We start from the raw sequence: 18,021 nt of genomic DNA on the forward strand, positions 1-18,021 counted from the left end.
CAAATGAAAATGGAAACACAACACACCAAAACTTATGAGATGCAGCAAAAGCAGTTTTAGGAGGGACATTTATACTGATAAATGCATACATCAAGGAAAGAAGATCTTAAATAAATAATCTAACATTACACATCAAGGAACTAGGGGGAAAAGAATAGAGTAAGCCCAGAGGAAGCAGAAGGAAGAAAATAATAAAGGTTAGAGCAGAAATAAATGAAATTGAGTACAAGAAAACAATACAAAAAATTAGTAAAATTAAGAATTAGAATTTTGAAAAGATAAACAAAATTGACAAACTGTTAGCTAGACTAAGAAAAAAAGAAAGAGGACCCAAATAAATAAGATTATGAATGAAAGAGAAGCTATTACAACTGATATCAAAGAAATACAAAGACTCATAAGAGACCACTCTCAACAACTATAGCCAACAAACTGGACAACCTATGAGAAATAAATTCCTAGAAATTAGCCTGCCAAGACTAAATTATAAAGAAACAGAAAATCTGAATGGACCAGTTACTAATAAGGATAATGAATCAGTAATCAAAAACCTTCCAATAAAGAAAGCCTAGGACCAGATAGTTTTACTGGTGAATTTAACCAAATGTTTAAAAAAGAATTGATACCAATTCTTCTCCAAGTCTTTCAAAAACTTGACAAGAAGGGAATATTCCCAAACTCATTTTATAAGGCCATCAATACCCTGATACTGAAGCCAGGTAAAAACACTGTGAGACAAAAACAAACAAACAAACAAAAAAACTATAGGCCAATATCTCTGATGAGTTAGATGTACAAAATCTCAAAATAAAATACTAGAAAACTGAATTCAATAGCCAATTAAAAGGATCATACACCATGATCAAATGGGATTCATCCCTGGGATGCAGTGATTATTCAAGATATGCAACTCAATATAAAACATCACATTAATAGAATAAAAAATAAAAAGATATGCTCAACAGATGCAGAGAAGTATTTTACAAAATTCAACATCCGTCATGATTTTAAAAAACCAACAAATTGTTTGAATATTCTTCAACATAACAGAGTCCATATATGACAAATCTGCAGCTAACATCACACTCAGTGATGAAAGATTGAAATCTTTTACTCTAAAATCAAGAACAAGATGAGGGTAGCCAATCTCAGCATTCCTATTTAACACAGTCCTGAAACTCCAGCTAGAGCAGTCAGCCAAGAAAATGAAACAAAGGGCAACAGAATTGGAAGGAAGAATTAAGGTTGTCTCTATTTGCAGATGACATGATTTTATATACGGAAAATCCTAAAGACTAAGCTAAAAAACCTATTAGATCTAATCAACAAATTCAATAAAGTTGGCAGATAAAAAAATCTGCTTGAAAAATCAGTAGCATTTTTATACACTAACAAAAAATTATCTGGAAAAGAAATAAACAATCTCATTTACAATAGCATCAAAAACAATAAAATACTTAGGAATAAATCTAACCTTGGAGGTGAAAGATCTCTACTTTGAAAACTGTAAGACATTGACGAAGTAAAGAGAAGATAAAAATAAATGCAAAGGTATTTTGTGTTCATGGATCAGAATAATTAATATTGTCAAAATGTCTATATTACCTAAGGCCATCTATAGACTGAATGCAATCCCTATAAAGATTCCAATGGCATTTTAAAAAGGAATAGAAAAAACAACCCTAAAATTTGTTTGGAATCACAAAAGACCCCTAAATAGCCAAAACAATCTTAAGACAAACAATAAAGCTGGAGACATTAGACCTCCTGATTTCAAACTGTATTAGAAAGCTATAGTAATCCAAACAGTATGTCATGGCCCTAAAAAAAAAAAACATGGACCAATGGAAAATAATCATAAGCCTAGAAATAAACCTCTATGATCAACTAATATAATAAACTAATAAATAAACATCTATGATCAACTAATATTAGACAAGGGAGTCAAGAACATCAATGGAAAAAGACAGTCTCTTCAATAATTGATGGTGGGAAAACTGGGTATTCACATGCAAAAAAAAAAAAAAAAAAAGAAACTAGACCCCTATCTTACACCAACTCACAAAAAATAACTTGAAATGGATCAAAGACTTAAATGTAACACCTGAAACTATAAAACTCCTGAAAGAAAACATAGGGATAAAGCTCCTTGACATTGGTCTTGGCAATGATTTCTTGGTCATGACATCAAAAGCATAAACAACAAAAACAAAAATAAATAAGTGGGCTTACATCAAACTAAAAAGCTCTGCACATCAGAAGAAACTATCAACAAAATAAAGTGGCAACCTACAAAATGGGAGAAAATATTTGCAAACCATCCATCTGATAAGGGGGTTAATAACCAAAATACGTAAGGAACTCATATAACTCAATAGCAAAAAAACACACAGATGATCTAATTTAAAAATTGGGAAAGAATTTGAATAGACATTTCTCCAAAGAAGATATTCAAATGGCCAACAGGTACATGAAAAGCTGTTCAATGCCACTAATCATCCAGGAAATACAAATCAAATTCACAATGAGACATCACTTCACACTTGTTAGAAGGGCCACTATCAAAAAAAGAAAGTGTTGGCAAGGATGTGGAGAAAAGGAAACCCTTGTGTACCTTTGGTAGGAATGCAAACTGGTGCAGCCACTATGGAAAAATGTATCAAGTTTCCTCAAAAAATTAAAACATTAAAAAAAGTGTTGCTACCAGATGTCTAGCAAATCCACTTCTGGGCATGTATCCAAAGAAAATGAAATTACTGTCTCAAAGAGACATCTGCACTCCCGTGTTCACTGCAGTGTTATTCACAATAGCCAAGACATGGAAACAACCTAAATGTCCATAGACAGATGAATGAATAAAGGAAACATGGCATACATACATGTACATATATATACACACATATAAACATTACTATATAAACATTACTCAGCTATAAAGAAAGAAGAAAATTTTGTCATTTGTGACACCGTGGATAAACCCTGAGGCATAAAACCTTATGCTAAGTGAAATAAGTCAGCCAGAGAAAGACAAATACTGTGTGATCTCACTTGCGTGTGGAATCTAACAGAAACAAACTCATAGAACTGAGAACTGATTGGTGTAGAGGCAGGGGTTTGAAGGTGGAGAAAATGAAAGAGGGTGGTCAGAAGATACAAACTTCCAATTGTAACATAAATAAATCGTGATTATAGTTAACGGTATTATATTGGATATTTGAAAGCTACTGAGAGAGTAGACCTTAAAAGGTCTAACCACAAGAAAAAATGTGTAGCCATGTGATGTGATGGATGTTAACCAAACATTATCACAATCATTTTGCAACATATATGTGTATAAATTTTGTTGTACACCTTAAATTTATGCAATATTATGTCAATTATATCTCAATGAAAGTGAAGGAAAAAATTAAAAAGAAATAACTCAAAACCAAATTGTCAATGTGGGAAAAAAAAAACCTAGAAGGGTCAAGATAGGATGCTATAAAATTTAGGCAGCTGGTCTCCATGTAATAGCGTTACCTCACTATTTTCAGAAAAAAAGAAAAAAAAAAGGTTAAGTAATAGTATATGTGACACTTTTAATATGTTCCTTTTTTATAATGAAAATATTTTCTTGCTTACCTAAATGTATTGTTCATGCAAGGCATGAAAACAAAAAATAAGACACTAATCTTATCCTCCTTAAAATGCTTGCTTTTTATAAAGCATGGCTACTCTGTTCCTTTAAAGCTGCAAAGCCCTATGTACAATAAAAAGATAGTCCTAGAGATGTTCTCTTAGAGAATTGTTTATTTTTATTACATGCAGCAAAGTGATTCACTGGTAAAGATGGTGAAATTGGTTTCAGAATTTTCATTTTTATTTTTCCCAGTCTCTATTCCCTTTGTAATACACAAACATGTTAATAAAAGGTGACCGTTTTTTTTTAAACATTTTTTATTGAGTTATAGTCATTTTACAATGTTGTGTCAAATTCCAGTGTAGAGCACAATTTTTCTGTTATACATGAACAAAAGGTGACCGTTTTGTCTTGGGTAATTCCCACTGTCAATAATGCCGTTCTTTCAGCAAAATTCCTCCCTATTCTTCGAAATGAAATTTAAGGAAACAGGAAAGGGAAAGGAAGATACAAACGCAGTGAAGGAAAGAGAAAACAAGAGGAGGTAGGACAGGAAACACCACGTACGCGTACAGGTAGGAGCAGAAGTGGAAAAGAAAGAATAATTTATTGAATTGATACAAAAGGCCAATGTGTCTTTCTTTCTCTCTTCCTTCCCTCCTCCTCTCCTCCCTTCTTTTTTTCAGCATGGAAATTCCCTTTTTCTCTCCACAGAATCTGAGAGACTTCCTCCTCCATGTCTACCATCTATACTGGACTAGAATTCAATTTCAAAAGCTTGATTTTTTCTCAACTAATTAAGACACATAGTGGGGGGAACAAATAACCAGTCAGTTGAGGAACAGCAGACATACAAGACCTGAGCCCCTTACCTGTCACTTCACAAGCCAGTGTAACACTCTGTTTCTCTTTTACTTTCACATCTTCCAACGTATTTTCACCCACAATGCGAGGTGGTACTAAAAAACAAAAAACAAGAACAAAGAAAAAGTAAGTAACAATTCCAATAGCAGGACAGTTATTTATAGGCATCTATGTTTATAATTTTATTAACCTGTACCCTTTAAAAGGTTGTTTACTAGAAGAATGTCATTATATTGTTTGAACAATTCTAATTTTAAGGCAAACTATAAAGTTATATGTCATGAATTCAATTATAATGAATTTTACTGCACGTAAATCATAAAATCTGGATAAAATTGTCAAGTCAATGAGTAACATCTACTAGACCTTTATTTCTCCCACTATAACTCTGATAAGCACTCATATTACACAACTTATCAAAGTCTTAGGACATTGTTAAACAATTGTGAACTGACAAGACATGGCATTTCAGCCATTTTAATTCAATTGATTACATCCAAGCCATTCTAACATTGAATTCTTGCCAAGAGTGACAGTCCAGGGATTGAAGAACACATAAATGTGAGATCAAGCTGTAGATAAATTTTAACTCTGCTTCCAGGATGTGTTTAAGCCAATTTTATTTTTCAAATAGATACTGTAAATTATATAAATACCTAATACTGAAAGCCCAAAGATTTTTCTTTCTTCACCAGCTGTATTCCTTACGACACAAGTATACTGGCCAGCATCTTCTACTCTTGTCTGCATCAACCGCAGAGTCCTACCTCCTGAAAAAGCAAACCACCAGACGACTCAGAAATAAATCTGTAACATTACAAGATGCCACGGAATGCTCAATTTAGGTAAAATTTAATCAATACACTTCAAAGGCTTTGAAAATGCATTTATGTCAAGTTTTTTTTTTAATCGCATGTTTTAAGCCTATACACAACAGATAATTCAGAAGATTTTGCTGGTTCAATGGATTAAAAGAGGAAATACAAACCTAGGTGATAGCAACCAAGAAATGGAGTTTCACAGAGGCGATATCTGAATATGACCTTGAAAGTTAAGTATACTTTAACACATAGAGGAGTCAAGAGACACCACTGTCGGTGGAATATGAGTGAGGAGATAGAGCAGACAGTAGATGTGAGTTGTGGTACCTAAAACAGAGCAGGTGGAGAAAACAGAGATGAGACTAGCTGGAGTATGACCAGATCCTGTTGGCCCTTGAATGCCGTGCTAAGGAATCTGGACTTTACTGTGTTCATTAAAGGTTATGGAAGTACGTAAACAACAAAAAAGTCATGATCTGATTTGTACTTTAGAAAAACAACTGTGACAGAATGTTTAGGAAAGGATTCCCAGTTTGCCATTGAACATATGAAATGGGAACGTTAGAAAGAAGACCACACCAACAACCCAGACTGGGGTGACGTCAATACACAAGAAATGACAAAACCATGAAGCCTACCAGTTTTCAACTGAGTTTCATGGAATTCATAGAATTATTTATATGAAAGTTTATGAGGGCCACTTCACTCATTAGTGCAACTCTGATTTTGTTACTCTTTATATTTGGAACTTCTATGCAACGAAGAAATATGCCAGTAGATTGCGGATGAAACTCTGATATGCTGAAGGGTGTGATCTGGAAGGAAACTCTGCTGAAGGACAAAGGAAGAGGAACTAGCAAATGAGACTGAAACAAAGCCTGCAGAGAATGAAGAGAGACATTGAGAGAGAGAGCAGAGTCCTTGAAGCCATTGGCAAAGTAATTTCAAAGAGAAAAATGTAAGTCATATCTTAGACTTTGTAATAATTTTCTAGTTGCTGTATTTTTGTGTAGTACCCTGAATTTGACCTAAAAAAATAATTAAATGTGAAATTTTCATGTAAATATTCACCTGGATCTGAATTCATTAGGAGTTTCCATCTGCTTTCTGTTTTTATAAACACAACAGGCTGTCCCTGAGATTTTCCTATAAGCAACCTGCTCATCCTCAGCCCACTGAAAGGTGAACTTTGTAGTATCTTATCGAGACAAACAAAATTGAGTATCTAAATTCAGTCTTTTTTTTCCCAACTGAATTCAAGTAAGCAAAATTGAATACAGAAATTCTCTCAACACGTTAAAAAAAAAAAACACACAAAACTTATGTTAATTAGGAAAGGATTCGAGCATTCACTGCTACTTCAGATTAGTGAGACCATAGTATGATTCCAGTAGAGATATTAAAACAATACAACTTTTATGAGTCATTCCTGGCTCTGCAAACCTCAGCCTCATAAAGCTTGTGCTTTTTCCTCTTCTCTTTGTTTCCTCATCCTCTCCTTTATTCCAGTGAAAGACAAAAGGGGGTCTGAGTAAGTTATACTTAAATGGAGACGTTTCTTGTACCTATTAAATTTTTATAGCAGCTATCTTATTAGCTTGGCAGATAAGTTCTTAACAATGATTGGGCCTTCAACAAAGTACTGCTTTCAAAAAAGCTTTCCTTAGAGTCCCAGGAGGCCTAATATTAATGAAACAGAAATGTGCAGCCAACCAAGGAACAAGCAAGTCATATGCCATTCGTCTGATTCTCAGTCACTGATTGCATAACACACATGCTCAGACTAAAATGGAACGACTCCTCTGGCAATGCCATGAGGTGAAATACTTTTACTCTGTTCACTCAGGGATCTTCAGCTGCTAGTCAAGCAAAACAAAAACTACACAGTAAAACTAAAATACTTCTGGAAATCTACAGTAAGCCAGAGGACACCACTCTGTCTTGCCTTTTCCATTTTTAGGAGCCTTGATGTAGTTATAATATTTAAAAAGAGTTCCTACTTTTTTGGCAATTGAGAATTTAAAAAAAAAACAACCCCAATACAAGGATAATTTCAAGAGAAGAAATAATGTGTTCAGGTTTTTGGTATTCAAATTGTAATAACATTTCTGCCATCAGTATGCATTCCCTAAGATCAACAGATGCTGGGAGTTCTAGGAAAATGAAAGCATTATAGGAAATAGGAAAGCTTCCCAGGATAGGGAGACCCAAATTTTTTACCAGGTTGTCTATGGCAATAACAATAAACATACACTGGATGCTGTGGATAGGAACAGGCACTGTGTTACCTGCTTTACATCCATTAACTGAATTCATCCCTACAAAAATGCCCAAGAGGCAAATATTACTATCTTCACTTTACAAGTGAAGAACTGAAGTTAGCAAAGCTAAATAACTTGCCTGAGGTCATAAATCTAATATTACAGGCAATAATATAATAATTACACCAATTACATTCCTCATTAAGACCTTATTTATAGAATCAGAGGAACCTCAGGATATTGAGACCTACTTCAAACACTAGAAAAGTATCTTTTCTGGAAAAGTCTTCAAAAGTGGGAATTCAGGGCATATATCTGGAGGGAACTCTAATTTGAAAAGATACATGCACTCCAATATTCACAGCAGCACTATTTACAATAGCCAAGGGATGGAAACAGCCCAAATGTCCATCGACAGAGGACTGGATAAAGAAGCTGTGGTACTTTTATACAATGAAATACTACTCAGCGATAAAAAAGAATAAAATAATGCCATTTGCAACAACATGGATAGACCTGGACATTGCCATTCTAAGTGAAGTAAGCCAGAGAGAGAGAGAGAAAAATACCATATGATATCACTTACATATGGAATCTTTAAACAAAAAAAGACAAATGAACTTATTTACAAAACAGAAACAGACTCAGTCATAGAAAACAAACTTACAGTTACCAGGGATGGGGAAGGGGGTGGGAAAGGATAAATTGGGAGTTCGAGGTTTGCAGACACTAACTACTATATATAAAACAGATAACCAACAAGTTTATACTGTTTAGCACAGGGAACTATATTCAATATCTTGTAGTAATTTATAATGAAAAAGAATATGAAAACAAATATATGTGTATATATATGTATGACTGAACTATTATGCTGTACACCAGAAACTGACATAATATTGTAAACTGACTATACTTCCAAAAAAAATAAAATAAGTAAAGAAAAAGTGGGAAAAACTTTTCTTGAACAAATTTAGGGGCAGGGAGCTCACTACTTCTTAAAATAGCTCATCTTGACTTTAAATAATATAAAATTTTTAAGTTACTTATATTCAGACCCAAAATGTCCCTAGAATGTTCCATACACTGGCATGGCTTTTAACCTCTGGAACTAGACAGAACCAACACAATCTTTTTCTATCTACACCATGGGCTCTTCAAGTATTTAAATGTAATTTTCACTATGTAGTTATATGGTTATGTAAGGTTTATTTTTCCAGGTTAAATACAATCAGACATGTAACTTATTTTCAATCATTTGCCATCATGGTTATCCTCCTTTGAAAATACTGTAAAAATAAACCCTTCTAGTCATCCTAATGATTAAGTTAAGTCCAGAGTACAACTGGTCTTTTACTAGTTTTATTGGTGAAAATATATTTTATTCATGTGGGAAAACACTGCACTTGTTTTCTTGATAAACACATTATCCCTGTTAACACATACCGAATAACTAACACATTTCAGAGATCTTTTCGTATAAAGAATTCTGAAGCTGTATCTCACCCTCATTTTCATCACTGGTTTTCGAATGTAAGTGCAATTTACTTAACTCTCATATTATTAGGCTTATTTCAAAAGTTCCAGAGTGAGGTATGTTTGAATGCTGGATGCCTTCATTCAACACATTAGGTATTCTTCTAAGTATCCAAGCTTTTTATTACCCACAAACTTGGCAACACTGTTTTCTTAGTCTGTATCCAAGTCATTACTGAAAGCGGCTGAGTGCGGATTCCTGCATGCCCCAAGACACCTCTCTCTCCACTTGCACTGATTCATAAGGATAAGCTGATAGATTTTCCTACATAATTAGATGAGGAATAAACTAAATATCTTTTCTACAATAATGATAAAGTCTTAGCTCACAGAAAACCTTCCCAGCTTGGAAATATAAAACTCACTCAAATTAGAGTCATGAACAAATTGAAACACTTGGTTATGGTTTCTACAACATGATTCATTCTAGACTCTGGTTTGTTTCAGTACTTCCTTCCATTCCTCGCTTTTCAAATTGGTTGGTACTCATTATACCATGAAAGCTCTGACATCCCTATGATTTAAGTAATAAGCAGGGGCCAAGATTTCTTTTTCAAAAGGATCTAGAGATATTGAGAGATTTTCACCATTATCATATAGCTTCTGATATTCTTCTAAATCATTTTTTCTTAATATGATCATTGGGCATTATAGTAAGTAGCTAGCATCAAAAAGAAAAATTAAGCATGCAGAAATGAGAGATTAAGGAGAAACTGTGGCCATATGAAGCTAACCAGATTACCAGGCAATGAGAATTTCTAATACCTGAGAGAATTCTCGCAGAACTGCTAAGGCTGATGGGCCACCCATTTTTAAGCCAGGTAATTGAAGGCAGGGGAATTCCTGAAGCTTCACAAGTTAAGGACACTGAGTTTTTTTCCACCACACTAATATTTTCAGGTGTCCTGTGGTTTCCTATGATGCTTGGAGGGGCTGTAAGACAAAACGAAGTAAATGAGAAAGGAGAGTAGCTAATATACATCAAACACCAAATCTTAAACAGCTTAGTTGTTAAAAATAAGATTTTTAACAGGATTTTCTAACAAATAATTCTAATCCTAAACTTAAAAACAATCTAACAAAGTTTTGATTCCTTTTCAATCTTTAGCTTTGGCTCACACATTGGCTGCAAACCATAAGATGTTAATACCAGACTCTGCGTATGTTCTAACTGGATTCAAGTTATAAGACTGTGTCTATTAAGTTTACCATTCATTTTATACATTTAAAAACTGCAATTCAGATTACATGCATACAAACAGGTGTCCCTGAGTATATGTATGTTTAGTCTATTCCTACTTGACTTTTATAGCTCACTACTTAGAATTTTAAAGCTGACTTCAGCGCAACTCACGCCCAACTAATGCCGAGTCAGTAAAGTCTAAGGAACGTAGGTTTATACTGTCCAAGGCAGCTAATGTGGAAAACATAGAATCAAGGAATATTACTTGGGATAGCACTGGATCAAAAGGACTTGAAGAAGATAATCATCTACGTTACTATGTGCTTTCCTAAAAGAATATCCAATATATACTTATTTCAGCAATGTAAGAAATGCGAGCTCCGGCAGAGGAGAGTGAGGGATGAGACTGGTCTAAAGAAGCGGCACAGAGGGAGAAACAAGGGACTCGACACTCAAAGCCTGTGTCTCATCCAGGATGCTACGGACTGTGTCAGCCAGTGAGTAGACTTACCGAGCCTACTCTATACTTACTGTGCACACTTACGTCGTACTTTCTGTCAGTCATTCCTGCCACATTCACAGCGACACACACATAGCGTCCTGTGTCAGACACATGAATGTTCTTCAGCTGAAGGATACGACCTTCAGCCGTGATTTCCATTCCCCTTCCCTTGGTCAAGGGGCGGCCGTCTTTCATCCAGGTCATCGTCGGCTGAGGAATACCCTGCACCTCACACTCCAAGGAAACGCTCTTCCCTCGAGTTACTGTAATTTCAGTAGGGTGGCTGCCACTGTCAGATATAGTTGGTCGAGCTGGGGAAAAAAAAAAAAAAAAAAAAAAAAGAATAGGAAATGTTGGCCTTTAGTCTTATATAGGAATCTCCGTCAGCCACAGTTAAATTCATTTCTGATGTCAAAAAATTAGCTACTAAAGAAAAGGCCTAGGATTAATGGCCGTGGCACTGCTGTATCGAGAGGTGGACTTCTTCTGCAATGTTTCTAAATGGGCTCATACCTCAAATAAAGCTACTGATATACTAAATGTGGTGTCAGCTACTTTCCCTGATTTTGAGATATTATACAAATATCCAAACTTACCATTTGTAGTTCTAATCAATAGAAATCTTCCTCGCACTAATTTTTCAAAAATATTTATTTATTCATTAAAGTATAGTCAGTTTACAATGCTGTGTCAATTTCTGGTGTACAGCACGACCCTTCAATCACACATATACATACATATATTCATTTTCATCGTAAGTTACTACGAGATATTGAATAATAGTTCCCTGTGCTATATACAGTTTGAAGCAGATATGATAGCCTAGCTAATGGTCCAACGTCTTTTACCAATTCCCCTCTTCCTCTCACTTTTCCCTACAGACGTTGGAAAAGCTGAGACTGTTTTTCAGTCTTCTTTGAAAATTAAGGTGACCACATGAATCACTGCAGGCCTAAAAAATCTAAATGGCGGTCTGCTGGTAGGGGTGAGGGAAGCGGGCAGGTTTCAGAGATTTTTTGCTTTCCCGGTAAAAGGGAAAGATACCACACACCCCAACCCCTTTTTTGCCTTCAACGTGGACTTGATACTACAAACACAGCAAAGGAAGGACCAGGAGACTCCTACATCTCCTGACCTGATAAGAGCAAGGAGCTGACCAACTTCAGTGACTGCCAACCTCAGGCTTCTTATTATGTGAGAAAATAACTCTCTGCTTGTTTAAGCCATGATGGCCAGTGATTCTGTAACTCTGCAGCCGAATTCACCTCATCGATACTGATTCCGAGAAGGAAGATTAAACCAACTCAAATACATATGTGTGTGGGAAGGAAAATGGACCAGTGTTAGTAATCCTGTGTTTGAGTGCCAGTACTGTCACAAACAAGCCATGTGACTTCAGTTGGTCCTGGAAACTTCCCTGGGCTTAAGTTTCCATACATACAAAAGGGAGGCAATGGTTTTTTTCTTTTTCACAGCTCATGTAAAGATTAAATGAGACACTGTAAATATTCTAAGTACTTTACAAACATATAAATTTAGTATACTTTAAAATGAGATATTTTTACATATTGTAAATATACCCCATGGCACAAAGCCATCCTGCCCTTTCCACATGTCAACTGTCTTGCCCCCAACAAATTACAGCCACATTGATGTGTCTGCCAACAGCAAGCTGATGCAGACTGGACAGCTGTATTGCTAAACTAGATATCACTAGGAATAAGGAACTGCTCTCTTACATGTCGGCACAATTTAAATTTGTGGGTCTTATGATAGGTACCACAGGGGATTGGTTCCTGGACCACCATGAGATACCAAAATCTGAGGATGCTCAAGTTCATTATATACAAAATGAAACAGTATTTGCATATAACCTACACACATCCTCCTTTATACTTTAAATCTTCTCTAGATTAGTTCTAATACCGAATACAATGTCAATGCTTAAATAAATAGTTGTAAATACAATGTAAATGTTACATAAATTGTTGCCCGGTGGATGGCAAATTCAAGTTTAGCTTTTGGTAACTTTTTGGAATTTTTAAAATATTTTCAACCTGCAGTTAGCTGAATCCATGTACATGGAACCCATGGATATGAAGGGCTGACTGTATATCATTACCATACTACTCTGAATGATTCTTAAAGCTATGAAGAAAAAGTAAAAGGGAAGGATAGAAAGATTTTTTTTTTTTAAACTGTGTCAAAGCCTGTCTAATCAAGAACTTACTGAAAACTTGCAGACTGTAGTCTTTCTTTGCGGTTCCCGCAACATTCGACGCCACACATGTATAGAGCCCTGCATCAGATTTCTCAGCAATTGAAATCTGCAACTGCCTGCCTCCAGATAGAGTTCTGACTCGCCCTGCAGAATCAGTCAGCACCGCGGAGCCTGCAGAGAAAAGCAAGTGGTAGAATGCGAAGCAAAACGATAAGGCATTTTGTGAATATACGCTGATGAGTGTATACACTGATTTATTTACTTCCTAGTTCATGTACTGAAAAGGCAGATGATACTGTATAACCATCCTATGCAAAGAGGAGGAGGAGGAAGAGAGAGGCAAGAGGAGCAGGAGGATGAAAAGATTATCTTTGGGAAATTTTTCTTTCAATCACTATTGCATTTAAAAGAAAACATACTCAGTAAAACAAAATGTACATAGTAAAGCAAAATAAAATTTCAATAAAACAAAAATTACCTTTTAAATGAGCTAAAATTTAGATGACCTGATATTTAGTGGACACAGATATTTGTAGATAAATAACTGAAAATCTGTTTAACTGCAGAATTCAATCTTACATTACAAAACTGCCATAAGTACTTATTTGCTTAATTTTTTTAATGGGGATACTGGGGATTGAACCCAGGACCTTGTGCATGCTAGGAATGCACTCTACCATTGAGCTATACCCTCCCTCAAAATAATTAGGTTTATTAATTTATTTACTTAATTTTTTTAATGGAGGACAAAACTGCCATCAGTACAGCAAAAATGTTTGCTTTAGAGAATAATTTTTAAACTTATTTTAAAGAAGAAAATAGTTCACTGAATGGTGGATTCTTGATCATTACAGCTGCCTTATAATGCATCTGATTTAAAAAAGGATCAATGCAGAAAATTAATTTCTTCTTGGGAGCAGTTAGTCTCAAAACTGAAGATTTTCGGCTTGATAGTGTAGCAGTAGCCTCTGCGGCACAAGTAACATAAAGCAATTACGCTGTCTTGTATTTCAGAATGCAAACCCCAGGAAAGTCTGTTAATAAGCTGACATGCTTGTCAAATAAAATATAAATTCATTTAATATTTATATTTAATTTCATAAATGTCAAAGGATGAAAACTGACCTTTTTTCTTCCAAATGAGATTTGGGGGTGGAATACCGCTTGATTCACACAGTAGACTAACGAGGTGCCCCTCAATGACGGTAAGCTGTGTAAGTTCGCCAGAAGCATAAATATTTGGTGGTACTGAAAGATTAAAGAAAAAAATACTATTTTATACTCACTTCACATAAAATTTCCCTAACACTTGACATGTTAAAAAAAAAAAAAGATTCCCAAACAGCACAAGAAATCATTTAGCACTTGAGGCTGACTTATCAACACCACATTAAAAGTCAATTCTAAGATGTAAAATAAATACCTAACAGCAGACTTTCCATTTTCACAGACAGAAACTTAATTATAAAATCTTCAGAGGGGCATAAAAAGAAGGTGATATGGTATAGATATTTTGACATCTTGCACCAAAAAATTAAGGCACCTACCAAGTTTAAACTTAACCCGGTCATTTGCACCTCACCACCTTTGACATCTCAGATGCTGAACAGAATGCAAAGACATCAGGCACATAACATGTAGGAAAGGACAGAGGCCAGGAATGTGAACTAGGAAACAGTCATGTTACCTATCCTAGAGTATACAGCCTATCTCCCCATTGGCTCCCAGCTTCTCCTTGGAACCTTCAAAATGAATACTGACGACCCACATTTTTTTTCAAAGAGGCTGAGTGCACATATGCTGGCCAAACTATCCCCTCACTTTTTTGGCTGCAGTATTATCAAGTGATAAATGCTTGTTCTCCACGCTCCTGGGAGCTGAAGGCTGAGAGTCCTCCTCATCCCCAATGCGGCTTCCAGTCATTGCTCAAGCACCCCCAAGAAAGTCTACTCCGCTGAGGCTCATGCCACCAATTTACTTCTCTTTTTCTTTCTTACCACAATCTGTGAGCCTGTCATTCTTTTACCATTCACAGAACAATTTGGTACTTGTTTTTATCCTTCCTCTTCACACAAAGACCTGTCATCACTCTGTATGAACTCAATATTCACACGTTTCAACACCTGGCTATTCAGTTCCTTGATGCGCTCATCTCTTTCTCCATCAGAGGCTGCCTCCTTTTCATCACCTGGAACATTTCTGCTATTAATTTATAAATTTAGTCCACTTTCTGACACCTACTCTATCCTTTTAGCTCTTTCACTCAATTATTCCTAATTCTCAATCCATCGACCAAGTTGAATCTCAAGTCCTTACACCTCTCAGAAGCCTCCGCACCTAGCCGCCTACTCTTTTATTTCCTAACTTCACTATCCAGCTTAGATTTCAGGATCTGCAATTTCAACTACTCCTTTGTCAATACTCTCAACTGCTTTGCACCACTGCTCTTCCTATTTGGCAACACCCTTACTTGGGATGAATCCTGCATCTCTCTATCATCACCTATCCCACAGATAGAAAGTTCTACAGAAGAAAATGACAACTAGACAGATTGCCACCATTATAAACTCATGATCTCCAACCTGAACTCCATACTCTTCTACTCCCATGGCTGCCATTAATACAAATTCTTGCAATCTGTATCTGTAATACAGACACTCTCTGAGATCTGGACTTTTACATCTGACTACTTAACATCTCTACTTGGAAGCCTTAGAGGCACTGTCAGACTCAACTTGCCCCAGACTGAACTCCGCCACCTTTGTTCCCTCTCTGAGGGAAGGACACTGCTGTCCACACAGCCCAGCTGGCCAACCCACACCAACATCCATCCTTTACTCTTCTTGGTTCCATGTCATCAACCAATCCTGTTAACTCAATTTCTTACTTAGAGTAAATAATGGTTAAGTTAATAATTATGCTAATACTTAAAAACTTGAGTTTATCTGCTTTCTGCCTGAAATACAAATCTGAACACTCCAGATCTCCTTTAATTCCTTTAATGGTGTTGAACTGCTGTCAGAATCAAATCCATACTTTAAAAATTGATTTTAGAGGCCCTCTTCAATATGCTCCTTTTAACTTCCCTACCTAATATCTTCTTACTCTCCTCTGTACCACACTAGGCTCCACAGTGAATGCTGCTCAGTTCACTGAATGCAGGTCTGTAACACTTCTGTCATCTTCACAGAGCTAACACCTACTCAACCTTAAAATCACAATTAGATGTCATTAGCCCCTGACATGTCTTCCTACAAAACTTCCTGTAAGAGCTCATAGAAGATTTAATTTTTGGCTATTGAAAGATATTTCTCCACCAGCAGACTGTAAGTTCTGTGTGACCAGTGTCATGATCTTTCTTATTAACCTTTCAAAGCCTGCACGTGGCATAGTTCTTGGAACACAAAGTCACACCAAATACTTTTTGAGTATATCCAGCCTTGAGTTCTCTCCCCTATAATTCATTCTTCTATCTACCACAGTTCTGCTTTTTTCTTCAAGAGGCATTGGTCTACTCATTTGTAAAGTACACTTTGTAGTTTATGCCTAATTTGACGAATCTGCAATGTGTGACATCATTCATCCGTCCATTCACATCCAACTTATTTGTTGTCCGGTTCTTCTTCTGGGAATACCATTGTCCTTGGTTTCCATGACATATGTTTTACCCAGTCTTCCTTTCTCTCTTTGACTGTTCTTTCTCAGTTTCCCATTTGGGGCCTCTTTTACCATCTCTCTTCTTAGGTGATACATGAGGATCATTCTATACAGTACTCTTCTTTACACATTCTTTTTATTCTAAGGGATTTCAACTGCTACATATATAGTCGTGTCTCTAACCTTAATTTTTAACAGTTATGTCTTTCTCCTGAACTATAGGCTGGTATTTCTGATAGCATGGATGACAGCTTCACATGAACAGTCTACAAGTATCTCTCACACAGCATTTTTAAAATGAATTCTTCACCTCACTTTCTATTCATCATCACTCTGAATTTTTCTTTTTTTTTTTTTCAAACTTTATAAGACTTAGCTCAGTGTCTTGTCCCTTTGGAGTTATATGAACATTTGAGAGAAATGAGAAGGGAAGGAAAGGAAATATGGAGGGAGAAAAAGGTTGGAAGGATGTAGGAACAGAAGTTAATGATACATAACTAATATGTAGTAAATGTAAAGTTACTACATAGTAGATTCTACCATTTAAATTAATCCTGTTATAGGGTGAATAACAACACTTCTCATAATCTTCAAGATTTTTAAAATAATGATTTATAATTAAGTCATTTTCTGCATAAATGTATACTTTTAAAGTTTTAAAAATACCTGTTCTCCACTGGAATCAGATTACTTCGCCTACCTATTTTTATTTTAAAATGTGTTTTTGAATTAACTTTTATAATTAAAGATAAATTTCAGGTCAATATCTTAATAGTTTAAAAATCTAAACAAATACAATAAAAATTAAGAGGGCTTAATACGTTATAAATGAATTTAAAGAAGTACTTAAAATAAAGGTAACTATATGGGCAATGAGAACACTTTTTAACAATTAGCAGACAACCACAGCCAATGTAAGAGTTGTGATTATGCCTAAGAATTACCTTAATTAGTAACAAATAGTAAAACTGCAAGCAAGGATAGTTTTTCACATTTGTCAGCAGAATAATCTCCCTCACCCACAAGTGCATGCGCACCGTCTCTCTCACACACACATAATTCACATACATAATTTGGTCTTTTGACTTATTTTCAATTGAGCAGCATGCTCTCTGTCCGTGGAGAAGAATCGGTCATTAGAAGATCCTGGTTGAGAAAGCTTAAGAGCCTATTCATCAGGCAGGAGAGGAGAACCACTCTACATCCAAGTTGTAGCGACTAATACGTTTAGGTTCAGAAGCTCTATCTAGTTGCTCTTGAATTAATTTTATAAGCTGATATTCAAGACAGTTTGGTATCATTTCAACATATTGATTAGTGTCCATCTATGTATGATGACGATTTTTAGTTATGTGGT

The 18,021-nt window shown here is 35.6% G+C and overlaps 1 protein-coding gene across 1 annotated transcript in view; it reads right to left on the reverse strand.

Moving 5' to 3' along the window:
- The window catches only part of HMCN1 (hemicentin 1), a 399,750-nt gene that overhangs the window by 114,038 nt on the left and 267,691 nt on the right, over window positions 1-18,021 (reverse strand). The window contains 6 exon segments of the mRNA XM_006185542.3: window positions 4,492-4,578; window positions 5,140-5,253; window positions 9,867-10,034; window positions 10,816-11,097; window positions 13,017-13,178; window positions 14,133-14,255. Of these exon segments, the coding sequence (XP_006185604.2) occupies window positions 4,492-4,578; window positions 5,140-5,253; window positions 9,867-10,034; window positions 10,816-11,097; window positions 13,017-13,178; window positions 14,133-14,255 (936 nt within the window).

This window comes from Camelus ferus, chromosome 23 (assembly GCF_009834535.1).
Source record: "Camelus ferus isolate YT-003-E chromosome 23, BCGSAC_Cfer_1.0, whole genome shotgun sequence".
Taxonomy (NCBI): domain Eukaryota; kingdom Metazoa; phylum Chordata; class Mammalia; order Artiodactyla; family Camelidae; genus Camelus; species Camelus ferus.